The sequence below is a fragment of the Apteryx mantelli genome, chromosome 2 (assembly GCF_036417845.1).
Source record: "Apteryx mantelli isolate bAptMan1 chromosome 2, bAptMan1.hap1, whole genome shotgun sequence".
Taxonomy (NCBI): domain Eukaryota; kingdom Metazoa; phylum Chordata; class Aves; order Apterygiformes; family Apterygidae; genus Apteryx; species Apteryx mantelli.
In genome coordinates this window covers 52,447,130-52,462,738 of record NC_089979.1, presented here as the reverse complement: position 1 = coordinate 52,462,738, position 15,609 = coordinate 52,447,130, and the positions used below count along the sequence as shown (strand labels likewise).

At 36.4% G+C, this 15,609-nt stretch overlaps 1 protein-coding gene across 1 annotated transcript in view; it reads right to left on the bottom strand.

Annotated features, from left to right (window-relative positions):
* ROCK1 (Rho associated coiled-coil containing protein kinase 1) overlaps nt 1–15,609 on the bottom strand; it is a 93,035-nt gene that overhangs the window by 31,795 nt on the left and 45,631 nt on the right. The window contains exons 11-19 of the mRNA XM_013942995.2: nt 14,169–14,235; nt 10,047–10,135; nt 8,661–8,709; nt 7,959–8,094; nt 7,490–7,581; nt 7,117–7,363; nt 5,107–5,213; nt 3,756–3,906; nt 2,617–2,777 (exon numbers count right to left, since the gene is read on the bottom strand). Of these exons, the coding sequence (XP_013798449.2) occupies nt 2,617–2,777; nt 3,756–3,906; nt 5,107–5,213; nt 7,117–7,363; nt 7,490–7,581; nt 7,959–8,094; nt 8,661–8,709; nt 10,047–10,135; nt 14,169–14,235 (1,099 nt within the window). The remainder of the gene's footprint in view (nt 1–2,616; nt 2,778–3,755; nt 3,907–5,106; nt 5,214–7,116; nt 7,364–7,489; nt 7,582–7,958; nt 8,095–8,660; nt 8,710–10,046; nt 10,136–14,168; nt 14,236–15,609) is intronic.

Below are 15,609 nucleotides of genomic sequence, written 5' to 3'. Positions count from 1 at the left end.
TCTTTTCACTGCTTATGTACTTAGAGAAGCTTTTCTTGTTGTCTTTCATGGGTCTTGCCATTATCAACTTCAGGTGCACTTTAGCCCTCCTAACCCCACCCTGCATAACCCCATAACTGCATGCTTATATGGTATCTCTATATTTCTCATGGGTCACCTGCCCTGCTTCTACCTCTTGTATGCTTCCTTTTTATCTTCGACTTGAGTCAGAAGCTACTTGTTCATACAGGCAGGTCTCCTGCTGCCTTTGCTTGATTTCCTGCTTGTTGGGATGGACCATTTTTGAGCCTAGAGGAGATGATCCTTGCATATCAGCCAGCTCTCTTGACCCCTCTCTTCCCTTAAGGCCGTACCCCATGGGATTCTTCCAGGACCCTGAATAGGCCAAAGTCTGCTCTCCCGAAGTCCAGGATTGTGATCCTGCTTTTTGCCCTGCTTCCTCCTTGCAGGATCATGAACTCCACCATCTTGTGCTCGCTTGAGCCAAGGCTGTCCCCAACTTTTAAATATCTAACCAGCACTTCCTTGTCTGTAAGTATGACATCAAACAAAGAGCCTCTCCACACTGACTCCTTGATCACCAGTACTAGGAAACAGTCATTAGTGCTCTCCAGAAACTTCTTGGATTGCTTGTGCTCTGCTGGGTTGTCCTTCCAGCAGATATTGGGGTGGTTAAAGTTTCCCACAAGGACCAGGGCCTGTGAACATGAAGCTTTTTCCAATTCTGTGAAGAAGGCCTTGTCTATTACTTCTTCCTGATCAGACAGTTTATAGCAGACAGCCACTACAATGTCACCCATGTTGGGCCGCCCACTAATCCTGACCCATTAGCTCTCAGCTGGCCCCTCACCCATCCCCTGGCAGAGTTCCATGCATTCCAGTTGCTCTTTCACATAAAGGGCAACTCTCCCTCCTCACCTTCCTGGCCTGTCCTTTCCAAAGAACCTGTATGCAGCCATCGCAGCACTCCAGTCCTGTGAGCTATCCTACCACGTCTCCATGATCCCAATGAGATTGTAGTCCTGTAACTGAATGCAGACTTCTCATTCCTCCTGTTTGGTTCCCATGCTGTATGCATTACTGTACAGGCACTTCGGAGAGGCACCCCAGCATGCTGACTTCTCTAGGGCATAAGAACTAATCCATCAATGTTATCCCATAGACACTTCCTTATTTACAGGCATATGCTTTGGGCAATTCCACTTTAGCACCATTTTGTTGATTAAGAGCTCCCTTCTGTTTACATCACCCCAAACCCTTTGGTTGCCAACCCTGTCCACTACTTCCTTCCTTGACTGTTGGTTATTCTCTCCCTTCCCTGTCATTCCTAGTTTAAAGTCCTTCTTATCAGGTTAGCCAGCCTGTTGGCAAAGATGCTTTTGCCCTACTTTGTCAGGTGGATCCCATCTCTCCCAAGCAGCTTCTGGTCTTTGAAGAGGGTCCCATGATCACAGAAACCAAAACCCTGTCACCAACACCAGCTGCCCAACCAACTGGTTGACCCACAGGATCCATTTGATCCTCCTTAGGCCCTTCCTCCTCACCAGCAGGATCAAGGGAAACACCACCTGATCCCCCATGCACTTGACTATTATCCCCAGAGCCATGGAGTCATGCTTGATACTTTCCAGGTCTCCCTGGCAGTATCGCTGGCGCCCACATGGAAGAGCAGCAGGAGGTAATAGTCCAAGGGCCATACAAGCCTCAGCGGCCTCTCCACAACATCCTGTATGCAAGTCCCTGGCAAGCAGCAAGACTCCCTAGATGGCAGGTTAGTTTGGCAGATGGGAGCCTCCATTCCCCGCAGTAGGGAGCCTCCTACCAACACAGGCTGCTTCCCCATGGTGCTCCTGCGTGCTTGAGGCCACAGCTGTTGGGGAACATACCCTGTGGCCCGTTACCACCATAGCTGAAGATGCATTTGCTGGTCTGAGAAGTGTTAACAGGCCCTTCTTTGCACCCTTCTCCATGAACTGCTGTTGGCTGCCTCCATTAACTGTGCTCTTACAGGCAACAGCAGAAGAAATCTAAGTTGCCTGCTGGAAGGTCATGAAAAACTCTATGGATTTCAGATCTTAAAAAATTCTTACCCTAGAAAACACTGCAGCCTACCAGCTATATAAAAACTGATTTACAGAAGTTATGACTCATAAGAAAGGTGTTACCACTTTCCTTCCAAGTGTTGCATAAAAGAAGTGGGGATGAAACTCTTAGTATTGATATCTAGTTTTCACACACAATAATCAAATTGCTTTTCTTTGAACAAATGCTCTTCTGGAGAATGCAAATTCAGAACTGCAAACCATCCAAACCAATCACACTATTCAGTCAAATTCACAAGCAAGTTTTTCCTTTAAAAAAAAAGGAAAATGAAACACAAAAAAATGGATTAATGTGTATTAAATTAAGAGCTGAAATATCTAAGGCATCCAAAAGCTAAGTAACAAATGGAAATTACCTTACACCATTTAGGCCAACTACTGTCTTCAGTTATACTGAGAAGTATATAATACACAGATTTCAATGTATGTGAATTTAACTTTCTAATTTTCAATGCAACTATCATTTCTTATTTTCTTTATACAGAAAATTGTCAATGATGAACATTTTGCTTACTTCATCTTCCAGTCTCTCCTTCTGCTCAAGAAGGTGTTCCAGTTTCTGCTGAGATTGCTTCAGGTCAAAGTCCAGCATGGAACACTGTTTTTCAGCCTGAACTATTTGATTTTCTGCCTTTTCTCTTGCTGCCCTTTCTTCCTTTACTTTTTTTTCCATTTCTAAATAAGAATTACAAAAAAAAAGAAAGAAAATGAAGCATCTACAAGAATGTCTTCCTAAACACAGTCTTAAATACCCTAATACTTTCCAGACACTTTTGTTCAGCTATTTAGGTTTTTCTACTGCCAGATGAATTGATTACTAAGCAAAAACTTTCTGGTATTGTTGCAACAAGCACTTAAACAGAACTATTAATTCCAATCTGAATTCAAAATACTGAAATACTATCATGACAACTGAAAGATAAATAGTGGAAAAAAGATACACATTCCTGAAATAATCATTATGAAGTATTATAGGCAAAGCCTGATTTCCATGAATGGATAATAGAGGGAAAGAAAAGAAGTGCAACAATTCACATTAGCTTTGTGAAAAACTACAAACTAACTACATGTGCAAGTACCGATGACCTCCACAAAGAAAACTCAGTTTATTCAACTGAGATATCACGGAACATCTTTGATTCATGGGTATCTATCTACAGAAGAAATTTCACTGCTTCAGATAATCACTGTCGTGCCCCCTCAGGTTCTCTACTGATTTCAGACTACTCTATATGTACAGTGCCTAACACCACCACTATTTTTAATGCAGTTACACAGGAAGGAACATGATCCAAGACATCTGTCTTGGTAACACACACTTTCAATTCTATTTAGCATTCACCAGAGCTTAAAAGATTCAATAGAATTTTAGAAACCAAGACAGGTTTAGTTATTGCAATTGCAATAACTATTCAAAATGTTAGGAAACAATGTGATTTTTTATTGTGTATGTATCATGTTACTTAGTGAAAATCATTAAAAATGTAACTTTCATTATGTTTTATAATTTTGATGTGCATTTTCTTTATGTTAGGGATTAAAATGTTGTATAAGAGTCGTACATTAAAAGAATACATTTTAAGATAATATAATAATTAATAAACATTAACTATGTATTTATATCAGAATCTGAAACTTTCAAGAAACACTCACCACACATGGCAACTGATTTTGCCTCCTCTATTGATTGATGTTTGTCAGTTAACCGAGCTTTAGTCACTTTGTGTTCATTTATCTCCTGTTCTAACCGGTCTTGTAATGATTTGAGTTTGTAGTTCAAATCTATCTCTAAATTATTCTTTTCCTAAGAATAAGAAAAAATATTACAAGTTTTCAATAGTATTTCTAAAATACCTGAAGGAACTGCATTTCCTTTTCTTTCCTTTTTTAGTGTTCATTTTTTGTTATGAAGAAATTATCAATGTTATTTTCAATGTTTAGAAATAAAGGTAACACATAAAACCTGCATTCAAAGTTCAGGAGAAAATTTCATTAATTTTATTCGCTAGTCTATAAATACATATGAAAACAGAAACTTCTCGTTCTGAATAAACTGCAGGATGTGCTATTATATAAAGACCATTTCTGTAGTTTTTCCTCATCAGTGGTCACCTACATTGGAAATGTCAACTATGCCATGGACAGCACCAGAGCACAGAGGAAAGGAACAGAACACTGAAGCTTTAGCAGAAAGGATTTTTATCTCATTTTTATTCCTGTTACCTGCACGCAATTCAGTTACTTCATTGTTGGGAGTCCCAACCATCAATAGCAACTCATGAAGCAAGCACAGTATGAGTTTTGATGGACAGGGACTTGCCTTTGGATCACTGCTTTGCATTACTCCAAATGAGAAAGACACTGCTTGCATCTTTCTTCATGAGAAAACACATCTCTCTGGTTCATTTTGGATGGACCAAACAGCACAGCAAAGCTTTACCTGACCTCAAAACGTAAGATTAACTATGTAGCTTGTTTGGAAAAATGGTGAAGGATTTCCTTCTATGCTTCTTTGCTTGTTTCTCTGTCTTGGTGAGATCAGAGATGTTAGGGGAACATGCTTCTGTCATTCTTCAGGAAAGAAGGAACAAAATTCAAATGGCTCAGCTCAAAAGTTGATCAAAAGGTTTGGCACTGACTCAACCAAATTAAAATCCAGTAAGACCAGAAATTTAAATTTCAGGCTTTAAAAAAAAGTAGATTCAAAGATTCTTAGCAGGCAAGTCTCTGTAGTGGCAGTTAGGCAAGCAGAACAAAAATAACTGGCTACTGGCAGAAGAGATGGATCCTTGAGTCAGTGATAGCGAATGACAGACATGAATTTTGCCCCCAAAGCTACAAGCAAGAACTATCCGAGGACTTTTGAGACCTACTGTCCTGATGGGATCTTAAATTAGTTAGCACTACCTAGTTCATTGTTTTAACACACATGTATTAGAGCAAGAACATATGACTTACATCAATAAATACTATCTGAAAATCTGATGAGAACATTTTACCATACCTTTTCTGAATGATTAAGCATATCCTGTGCTTGTTTTCTTTCTGCTTCCACTCTTTCAAGATTATTTTTAAGGTTTTTTACCTCTTCTTGTAAAGTTGTAATCCGAACTGCCATAAAAAAATCATTGAATATTAGTTACTGGACTTAGACCAGTAGTTTTTTCAATCTTCATTTTATTTATTTATTTATTTATTTATTTATTTTTATTTTATTTATTTTATTAATCTTTTCTTTCTGGGCCCCTAAAATATTTCTACCTTAAAAAGTTTCACATATGTGAAGGTTGTACATTATAAAGGAAAATAATCTTTTCAGCCATCCTTCATGCACACCATTAGAAATAGTCCACAGAAAACAAAATCACATGCAGACTGAGTATTTGCCTCCTATCAATCCTACAAGTGATACGCAAAACTTCTTTAATTTATGCAAATTTTGCTTTGGCATGCAGTAAATATTTTTTCCTGATATTAATTCCACTAATATTGTACTATATGTATATAAGGCACATTTCACAGAAAGTCAATCTTACATAAATCTACAGGTGCAAATGCAATATGCACTCCCCTGTGATTGAAGTGCTCTTCCATGGATAGAACTATTTTCCCCCCACGCTCTTCCACAGCGCCCTATGGGGTATTTTTCTAATTGGGAGTTTATACTAAATACTAAGTAATATTATATATTTCTAGGCTGAATAATTTGCATTAGTTCCTTCAAAATAAGTAAATATACACAAAAATATTTTGAATTACTTTATATTACACTACCTTAGATACAATATATACACAGTAAGATGCAAAAATATACCTATCATAATTCTTAAATACATTTGTTTATAGTGTACCATGCTTAGATTAATTTTAAATATGAAAAGACATCCTAGCAATACCTAAGAGACTACATGAGACAGAAAAAGAAAAAGTCTTCTAGAATTTTGTATTTTTCTTATTCATTTAAAACGTACTTTTAAAATCAGCTGTATGTGTGTTTGAACTATATAAAGGTATTTGGATATATATGCCAGCAAGTACCTTACCCTGCACCCTTCAGATAAAGATCCCTTTTCTGCAGGCAAAAGTGCACAAAGTGCACAGAAGAGTCTTCTCATGCCACTTTGTACCTCCTGCTTGCAATTATTCTCAAACTTGACCAAACTACACTCAGTGATTCCAGAGGAACTTTACAGTCATTCAACTGAAACTGATTTACTATATTTGAAGCACAGTAAACAGGCAACTTGATTCTCGGTAGTTCTTACCTCATGCTAGAGAATATAAAGTTTACCTTAGAAAACAAAACAAAAAAACCAAAACTCTCCACACCTCTTTTCAGCCTATACAAGTAAGCAAAAGACTGTGCCTCACAGAAAATGATTTTTAGTACTGCAGATGGATGGTTTCAATTTGCAAGTTAGGAGACAGGATTGATTAGCATAGGTATAGTTATGAATTAATATATCTATATAGTTTCTGGTATGAGGAATCAGAAGTAAAAATGATAAAAAGTTCCAAGCATCTGTAAAAAGCAGAGTTACAAGGGTTTGCAGACCTGTATCCCTTATGATGCTTTTCATCTTGTTCATAAAAGTCATGTAGAAGCATCATAAAGGAATAAAAAAACCCCACAGTTAAACAATGAAGTAGCTTTCTCCACAAATGAAAGAAAGGCAGAGTACCTCAGATTGGCTGCTGCGCCACGGCAATAAGAAACAGTGCTGTCGCTTCTGTAACACTATGCCACCTTTTTCTATTTTTATACCATTGGTCTCAGGCTTTTAGTCAGGGCAGCCCCATGGACTTACAGTAGGTGGTTTCCACAGCTTGCTCTTTGATACTCTCCTTCCCAAGGGCCACTCAGACACAATTAGGAAGCTAGCTCTAATCTTCAGGAATTGTTCTAGTGAATCACACTCAGTTTGCAGGTTGGCTTTCCTGACTTTATGTAACTGTACTTTTGCAATTAAAATTGCAACTTTTTTTGATAAAAGTATAAATACAGAAGGATTACCTTGTAGCTCTCCAATCATTTCAGATCCATGACTTCTGTCCCGTCGTTCTGATTCCAAAGCTGCTTGCAGTTGATAAAAATCTTTCTCCACCTGCAGTTTTGTGCTTTCTAGACCTCTGCATCTTTCCTGCAGTTCTCTGTTCAGTGATTCTACCTGACTTAATGACTTGCTCATTTCTGTGTTACTCTTTCTCAGTCTTGCTGCTGTATCTGATTCTGTCCTTAGCAAATCATTGGCTTCTTCTAGCTGTTGAAATAAAATAGACAAGGTTCTCAAACAAAAATTACCAGGACCAATTTTGTTATATCTGAATGCTCAGTAATGATTTTCAAATCTAAGAAATAACAAAGATGATGAAAAGAAATAACATACTTGTTTCTCTAATTGTGTTTTCTTCTCATTTGTAATTTGTGAATGCTCGCTAATTTTTTTCAAGTCTTCTATCTGATCTTTTAGCGTGGACACTAAAGAGAAATTACAGTATTAATACTGCAGATCAAAACACAAACATGTTTAAACAGAAATTCCTAGCATATAATAGGTCTTCTGTTGGCTTTTTTCTGCCTCCCCCACCTTCTTTTTTTTAAAAAAACATTTTCTAAGTCAAATTCTATGCTTGTAGAATAACAATACACACATTGTAGAGAACAGAATTTGACAATAAGATAAAAATATTTTGAGTTTTAAGAAGAATGTAAGATAGTGAAAATTTTTCATGTGTTGATTATTTTAAAAGGTCCCTTTTAAAGTTGTGTAGCATTTAGGATGCTAAAATAGTGAATTATTCCTAAAATCACATCATACACTTCATCAGTTCAAACATTTGAAAAACATGGCATACCTTCATTTTCCGCATTCCGTCTTTTTTCATTCTCTTGTTCAAATTTTCTTTGGTAGTCATTTATCTTATGTTGTAATACCATTTTTTCCTTCTCAATCTGAGACACTGCTGTTTCTAAGTTCTTTCTTTGATTTCCCTAAAATTAAAAGCATTGGCATTTTCTGTTTACATTTTAAAGAATGATCCCTAAACCAGGATCAATGCAGCTAGCTCTAACAAGAAAACTGTTGCCTGTTTTCAGTGAATGAGTTCCTGGCTCCCATGAAAACATTTGCAGAAAAATGGCTTTTGAAAACTTCTACATGACAAATTTACAAAGCTTCTAGAAAAGTTATAGTTAGCACAATTATATATAAATATTAAAATGCTTATTAACAGAAAGCATGGAAAATCTATAGAAAATTATCTGTACACTAATTTTTAGAATTGCATTTTGATAGACTCCAATAAGGAAGACTAAGTAAAACATTTAGCATAGAAAACAGAAGTCACTGTGACTTCTAGAAGCAAAACAATGTTTCTGAAAATGTTTACCAACAAAAAATACACATTTCCTGATGTTAAATTTTGAAATGTGGTAGCTTGGTCTCAAATATAAATTGAGAACAATTTTTTAAGTCACAGAACAAATGTCTTGAATTATGAGAGTAGTATCTATACTCTTTACTCACATAAGAAGACTTCAATGAGAAAAAAAGTTACCTCTTCATCCAGTTCTTTCATTATCTTGTCTAGCTTTATGTTTGAAGTTCTAAAAATAACAAATCATTTAGTAATATATGAGAAGGATATATTATACATGACTAGTGTTTTACTAGTTAAATAATTTGGGACCATTACTAAAATGAACATTCACATTTTAGCTAATGCTATTTTATTACAAACATTTTAAATTGAAGAAAATCATCAATCATTGGAAATAGTTTATAAAATACATTATTAAATATTCATCAACTTCGCTACAGATTATATACACAAAATTTTAGGTGTCATATTTTGTCCCTAAATCTGCAAGTGTAAAAATGATATACGTATACATATCATTAAAATTAGGATACCCTGGTGAACTGTTATTTTGCAATGGTCTACAAAAATTTCATCTAGTTGTGAACTTCCCAAGTATCTAAAATGGTTCATTCATTCAATAGTAGACAGCTCCCTACTAAGGATAAAGATATTTTATTTAAAAGTCTCTCTGTTGAAGCAATGTAAATGTGCATAATAAAATCTCCCAAAAGCAGTTTGATCTGGTTGACTGCCATAACACTGATACTACACCATTGTGTTTTTGTAGCTACTGAACTCTCTTCAAAGTGGCAATGAAAAAGGAATTGGACAATGTTCCCTGGCCAGTACAATAAATAGCAGTTACAGAAATATATCCAATTTACTAACTCTACAGTATACAGCATGACAAATCAAAGGAGACACTGCTGTGCTTTGACATCATCTTCAATATTACTTCAGCAAAACAGTTACTGAAGGGGAATTTAGTCTGTATGAATCTGAGTAAAAATGCCACGATTATCAAAAAACAAGATTCTCAACTGTTTGTTCATAAGCGTTCATAAGAAATAGGCAACAATTTTTCAGCCAGATACTTCTTCAACATGATAGAACAAAGAATTTAGAAAGAAAAGCGTTGTTCTTATTTATCAGTCACAGGGAAAAAATGCAGATCTCCAACAAGTACTGTGTATCTACAAATCAGAGAATGTCAATTTTAATATTCCAAAATATGCAATACATACAGTACTTTACAGTTTTCAAAAATCAGCGTGTCCATTGTGTACCTCAGTCCAGTAAAACGTTTGAACTCAGAGCCATCAGGTAAACTCAGATGGTTAAGTATTCAGAAAGAAAATGTGTTATGTGGATGCCAATGAAAACAAAGAATCTTCTTCATATTATACATGAGAAAACCATTCAAATATTGTTTTAGAATGATTTAAACCTGTGCCTAGAACTGCCTTGGAGGACTACAGTGTAATTCTTAATGTTATTCAGGTAATCCCTAAAAGCAGTAATACTGAGTTGAAGTGTTAGATGTATTTAAATTATGTAAACAATTAAAGTTCAAAGTCTCACCTGCACTTTTGCTCCATTTCATCTTTCAACTGCATTTCATTATGTAGTTGTTCTTCCAACTCATAGATCATCTTCTGCATATTTTCCAGCTTCAAATATATATTTGTACATGAAAGAACATGCATTAAATTTATGAACTGCAAAAAAGTACTTCAGAATACCCAGTGCAGCTATCACAATCTACTCACTTATATCTAAAAACTATGTTCTTAGCATATTAAAATGTGATATTCCCCCCAAAATATTCTAAAAGTTAATTACAAGAAACAACTTTAATATTACGTAAATATAGAATATGAACCCACATAAAATTTTACAGTCATGAATACTTCCATTGAAATTCATGGGGCTAAGCTAAGTCAAGTCCTCCTTATTTTGAGTATTTTCAGAATCAGATGTAGGATATTACTGCACAGATATAATAAAATATTTTTATTAGCCTCAAAATTTCTCTTTTTCTAGCATGAACAACCACATACATTTTACAATGAATCTTCAAGCTCTCAACTAGTCCAGGAAGCAAAACCAGGCCTGTCAGTAATTATTAGTGGGAGGAAAGGGCTCTTGGTATCTATTTAGTTTGAGATATTTTTTACAGATATTACTGTACTAAGCTTTGAAAATAGTAACAAGTTTCAGATGTTAATACAGAATGTTACTGCACAGTATTTATTGTTGTTTGCCAGCAGGATAAATTCAGGAATTCCTTCTTTTCATGCAGTCTCAAAATATCTACTTTCACTGGATCTCTGGGCACAGTAATAACACTCTAAAACATCAGCAAAATCCTCAATTAACAACAAGATGGTGTCAACTTTAAGGAAGCTCATTAACACAAGCCTGCGTTGATTCACTCATCAAAACTTTCTGTCTCCTCTTGTTGGGATTTCAGCCTTATTTACTTTCCCACATCTCCTTCAACATTCCTGCAACTGCACAAAGGAGAATCACAGCCCTAACCTAGAGTCTCTACAAAGCAACGTATTCAAGCAGTTCTGACATTTTCTGTCTTGTTGCTTGTTCCAGCTTTAGAAACTCTGACAATTGTCTGACTTCTTTTGCACAATCATCCCAGAAAAAGCAGCAACAGAACAGTTCTTCCTTCGTCTGACTCTTCCTTTCCTTCTTTTCCTACAAAACACACCTAGAGAAACTAGAACTGCATGCTAGGATAATGAAAAGGAGACAAACTGTGCTTGTCTCCATTCTTTCTTGATGGAAACAGTGAATGTGTTCTCAACAAGGACTGTTCTCTGTTCAGTTCTAACTAAGATCTCATGGTTGGAGAGGTATTAAAGCATGCTTTATCCATATTAAATTAGAAAGCTGTATGTGAGATTTTTTTGCCTACTTCCAGGCAGGCATTTTTCTTACTTCCTACACTTTAAATCATTTCTCTTCTCCTATTCAGCAGGAAAAAACATGGAGCACTCAGATGCTCTCAAGAACAGGAGATCCTTTGTCATTTCCTCTTTCTTTCTTCCACTCCCTTAAGCTGCTCTGAAGTATTCAGAGGAGGAACACAGACATGACGACTGTGGACTAACTAAAAGAAACTTGCATATTTTATATATTCACTACTTGGTATTCTTTAAATGTACTACTATGCATTCTATATATTTACTACCACAAGGCTTTGAGAGAGGAAGGAAATACTATACTTCTGCTGAGCACTAACAAAACAGTTCTGGTAAACTAATTACTGGTGTGACATATAACACCATTTAGAAGAGACAATGGTTGTAGTCAGAAACCACAGAGATGGGCTCTAAATCAAAACTTTGAGGATAAGGAAAGGAGAACTACTACATAAAACATTTCATCTGTAGGAACCACTAAGAAATAAAGCAAGACTATTTAAAGGCTAGCTCTCCCTTTACTAATAAGGGACCACAGATAACACATAAAAATGAAGGAGCAGGAAGTTGTTTCTACATAATTGCTCTTCCATTTCTTGGTTGCTCATTTTATAGCCCTTCCACACAGGCTGTGTAAAGAAACTAAATGGGAGGGATAAGGAACAGGTCCATAATGACATCTGGCAACAGAGGTATTTCTGTACTTACTCTTGCCACCCTGACCTCTATTGCCTTCTCTTGCTTCTTTCTGTCTCTGGAAGCCTTTACAGTACTATACCCCAAGGGGCTTATGTCAACATGCTGGGCGGTCAAATTACATTAGTACCAGAACACAGGCTTCCAGAGACATTTTTGCACAATCTGATCTCAACAGCTTAAAAAATATCCCAAGAAAAACCTGTGTTACAATTAACAGTCGGGATAAAAACATCCCTTTATATTTTAGTTTGTTCTCAGTTTCCATGTGGGGGGTGGGAGAGGGACTATGGAAAAGCCTGCCTATAGCAGAGGGGTCAACAGGAAAAAAAAAAAAAAAACCCTCTGAAACGGCCATACATTTTTACCACCAGGACTTAGTGCATCTGGTTCTGCATCCTGCACAATGAAAACAATGAAGACCCACTGCAGAAGACTCTGTGAATCTCCTCCTTCTTAGTATCTGCACTGCTTACAGGAGTTTATGGCAGGCCTAAATCAAAGTAAATAATCAGATCTTCAAACAGGTTTGAAATTTAGTTAAAGTATATTGAATTCCATTTTTCTCCAACTTTATGGTCCAATTCTGTGAAGTTTTACACACTTGCAAAACCCAATGAATTTCTTGGAAATTTCTGGCACTCATGTCCTCCCAGAAGACACTCAGTACCATGCAGAACTGCAGATAGCCCAGGCAGTATCTTGTGTTATATTTCCATAACTAATTAATTGCTAACCATGTGTCAACATTACCATTTTCATTGCAGCATGTAATGAAAGAAAAACAGCTGAGAAAGAAGCATGGGGTAAACACACCTTGTAGTAAAGACTTAACATTTATTTATATCTCTCTATATCGCCCATATCCTTTCAGAGCTCCACCTCCCAAATTCATTAAAATTACAGGACATTTGAATAGGCCTGACAATACAGACAGACTCTTGAGGTATTTTTTTAACTACATGAAGGTGCCTATATTCCGCTTATTTTGCCAAATCTGTTTAGCAATTCTCTTCAAAGTCTACCAAAGGCCAAAACACAGCTTTAAGTACCCACAAACATTTGAAATTCTGGCCTGATATTTTTAAATGCTGATGAGTTAAAAAAGAAAAAGTTCAGTTTAATGCTTAATGAATTCAGTTAACCAAATAAAACACATAACTTGTTCCCCTACCCTTTACACATTTTCTATGGGTAATATCATGTATCATTAAAACCTTTATAAGTTTTTATAAAAGAGAACAGGTATTGATATCTGCTTGTCTTCTATTTTAAATGGAAAACAATAGAACAAAATACTAACAGGGTAAATCACAGTCAAAGTTAAAAAGATTTCTTTTAGAGCTAATTATCAATTATTTTGACAGAGTGTTTTCTATTGGGAAGAATGCCAATTTGTTAAATACCAACCCATTCTATAGGAATAGGTTAATTTACATCAGTACTTATAGAAAGTCTAAGCAGACCTTGTTTCCCGCACCTCCATTTACTTTCCTGGTAACCTGACTGCCAAGCAGCTCGGGAAGCAGTAACTGAAAGAGCTCCTGAACATCCCTGGGCGCTTGCTAGGTGAACCGCTATGTAAATGCAGATCCTCAGTGCCCCAATTCCCAGTAGCCTGTGGGGCTCGCTGGGAAGGGAGTAGGATACCCAAGTTTTGACTATTATTTTTGAGAAAGAGCAGAACTCCTGCTCTGCTAATCCTTCTACCACCCCCTCTTAGCTCATGGGAGCTCCAGCTTCAGTGTTGTACCAGTGGGTTTCTGGGAAGTCCATGCTTTTCTAAAGGTAAAAAACCTAAATTTCAGTTCCATAAAAAAAAGCAGTTCCAGCTTATTTTATCCCAGTTGGGGAAAATTAACTTCAAAGTTTTATGAAGAACTCAAAGCTGATTGAAAAAGTGGGGTTAACAGGCATGCCATACTAAACAGTTAAAATTAATGTATCAATTTTCCATATTCCAAAACACTGAAACAATTTGAAACATTTAGAACTCAAGCATTTGATACTCATATACCCAACAGACTCTTCGCTAGAATCTAACAAAACTTAAATCAGTTAGACATACCACACTTTTATCCACATTGGAGCCTGTTCTGTTATCGTTGGAATTTTCTGCAGACACAGCTAAATACCTATAACAATATATAAAAAGTTATTTTAAGAGTTGCTTAAAAGCAAGTTTGTGAAAGACAGAATATAATCAAAATAAAAAAAGATCCCCCAGATTTTTTGCTCCAAATGAGGACAACCAAATTCAGATTTTTCATTTCTGTATTATACTTTAAGATTTAAGCATATTTAATTGAAAAACACACATAATTTACAGTACAATTTGTCTTTAAGTGTAAAGGAGAAAGCTGCAATAGAAGCCCTCTAGAAAAAAAGGTTTCTGCCAAGTACTAATACAACTACTTTTCTTTTTTTATAAGCTATTAAAAAAAAAGTTTTGCTTTCCATGGTTACAACACTCTCATTGGCTCTTACTCCATAAATATTTACTCAGGCACTTATGCAGCAAGTAGTACCAATTAAGCAAGCCCTGCAGAGACTGCACGTGGAACTTCCAACAAAGCTCCTCAGAGCTTCACACACAAGGAGTTTGCCCTGAAGCCAGTATGCTTATTTTATGTAACAGTGTTTTCTAAAATAACAAGAATTTCTAACTTTTATTTATCATGATTCTGAATGTCGGATAAAGAAACACGAATGATTATCTTAAAATTCCTTCAGTATTTGATATGACATTCTTGGCCTGGTAACTGACCCAGAGAGATGTAAAGGGTCTCTAACTGCAGCAGATTATGCAAGGGAGAAATCTCCGACACATGAACTGAGGAAGATGGACACATCCCCTTTTTTGTTACACACGAATATCTTCATATATACAAACACCTCTCCAAAAGATCAAGGAGGGTAAGATCAAAGACAACTGAAAAGCAAAGGTCAAATAAAACGTCTCAAGGCTGCTTACATACAATCAAATGACAAAGAGGAAATGTGACAACTCCTTACAGAAAAGGGTTTGACAGCCCCGAGTACAGAAGCCAGCATCTCTTGCACACAAGGGTTGCTGAGCAGAGCAAATGTGATGTTTAAACAGGCACGACCCCAGGGAAGGTAGAGTAGGAACAAACCACACAGCTTAACCAGGACCCAGAAGAGACCGCAGAGCCACACAGCTCACAGCGCTGTGAACTGTTCTCAGCTACGGTTCCAAAATCTGTTTCGGGATGGACCCAGAGAGCACGCCTGAGCAAGTAAAGCCAAGCTGGAGCTGCCTGCTTCGTTGTAGGTGAAGCTCCATAATGAACAACCATCTTTCCTAGTTTATGATCAAATTTTAGGAAGAATTTTATACTAAAAGATTGTTTCACTAAAAGTCACATCATTTTCCCAATCCCTCATCACCTTAAACTCTCCAAGCATATATGAAGTGAGATAAAATCTAAGGAGAGTGGAAGGCAATTATACAATTTGGGTTTTTTTTCCCTATGCTTAAACTGTTT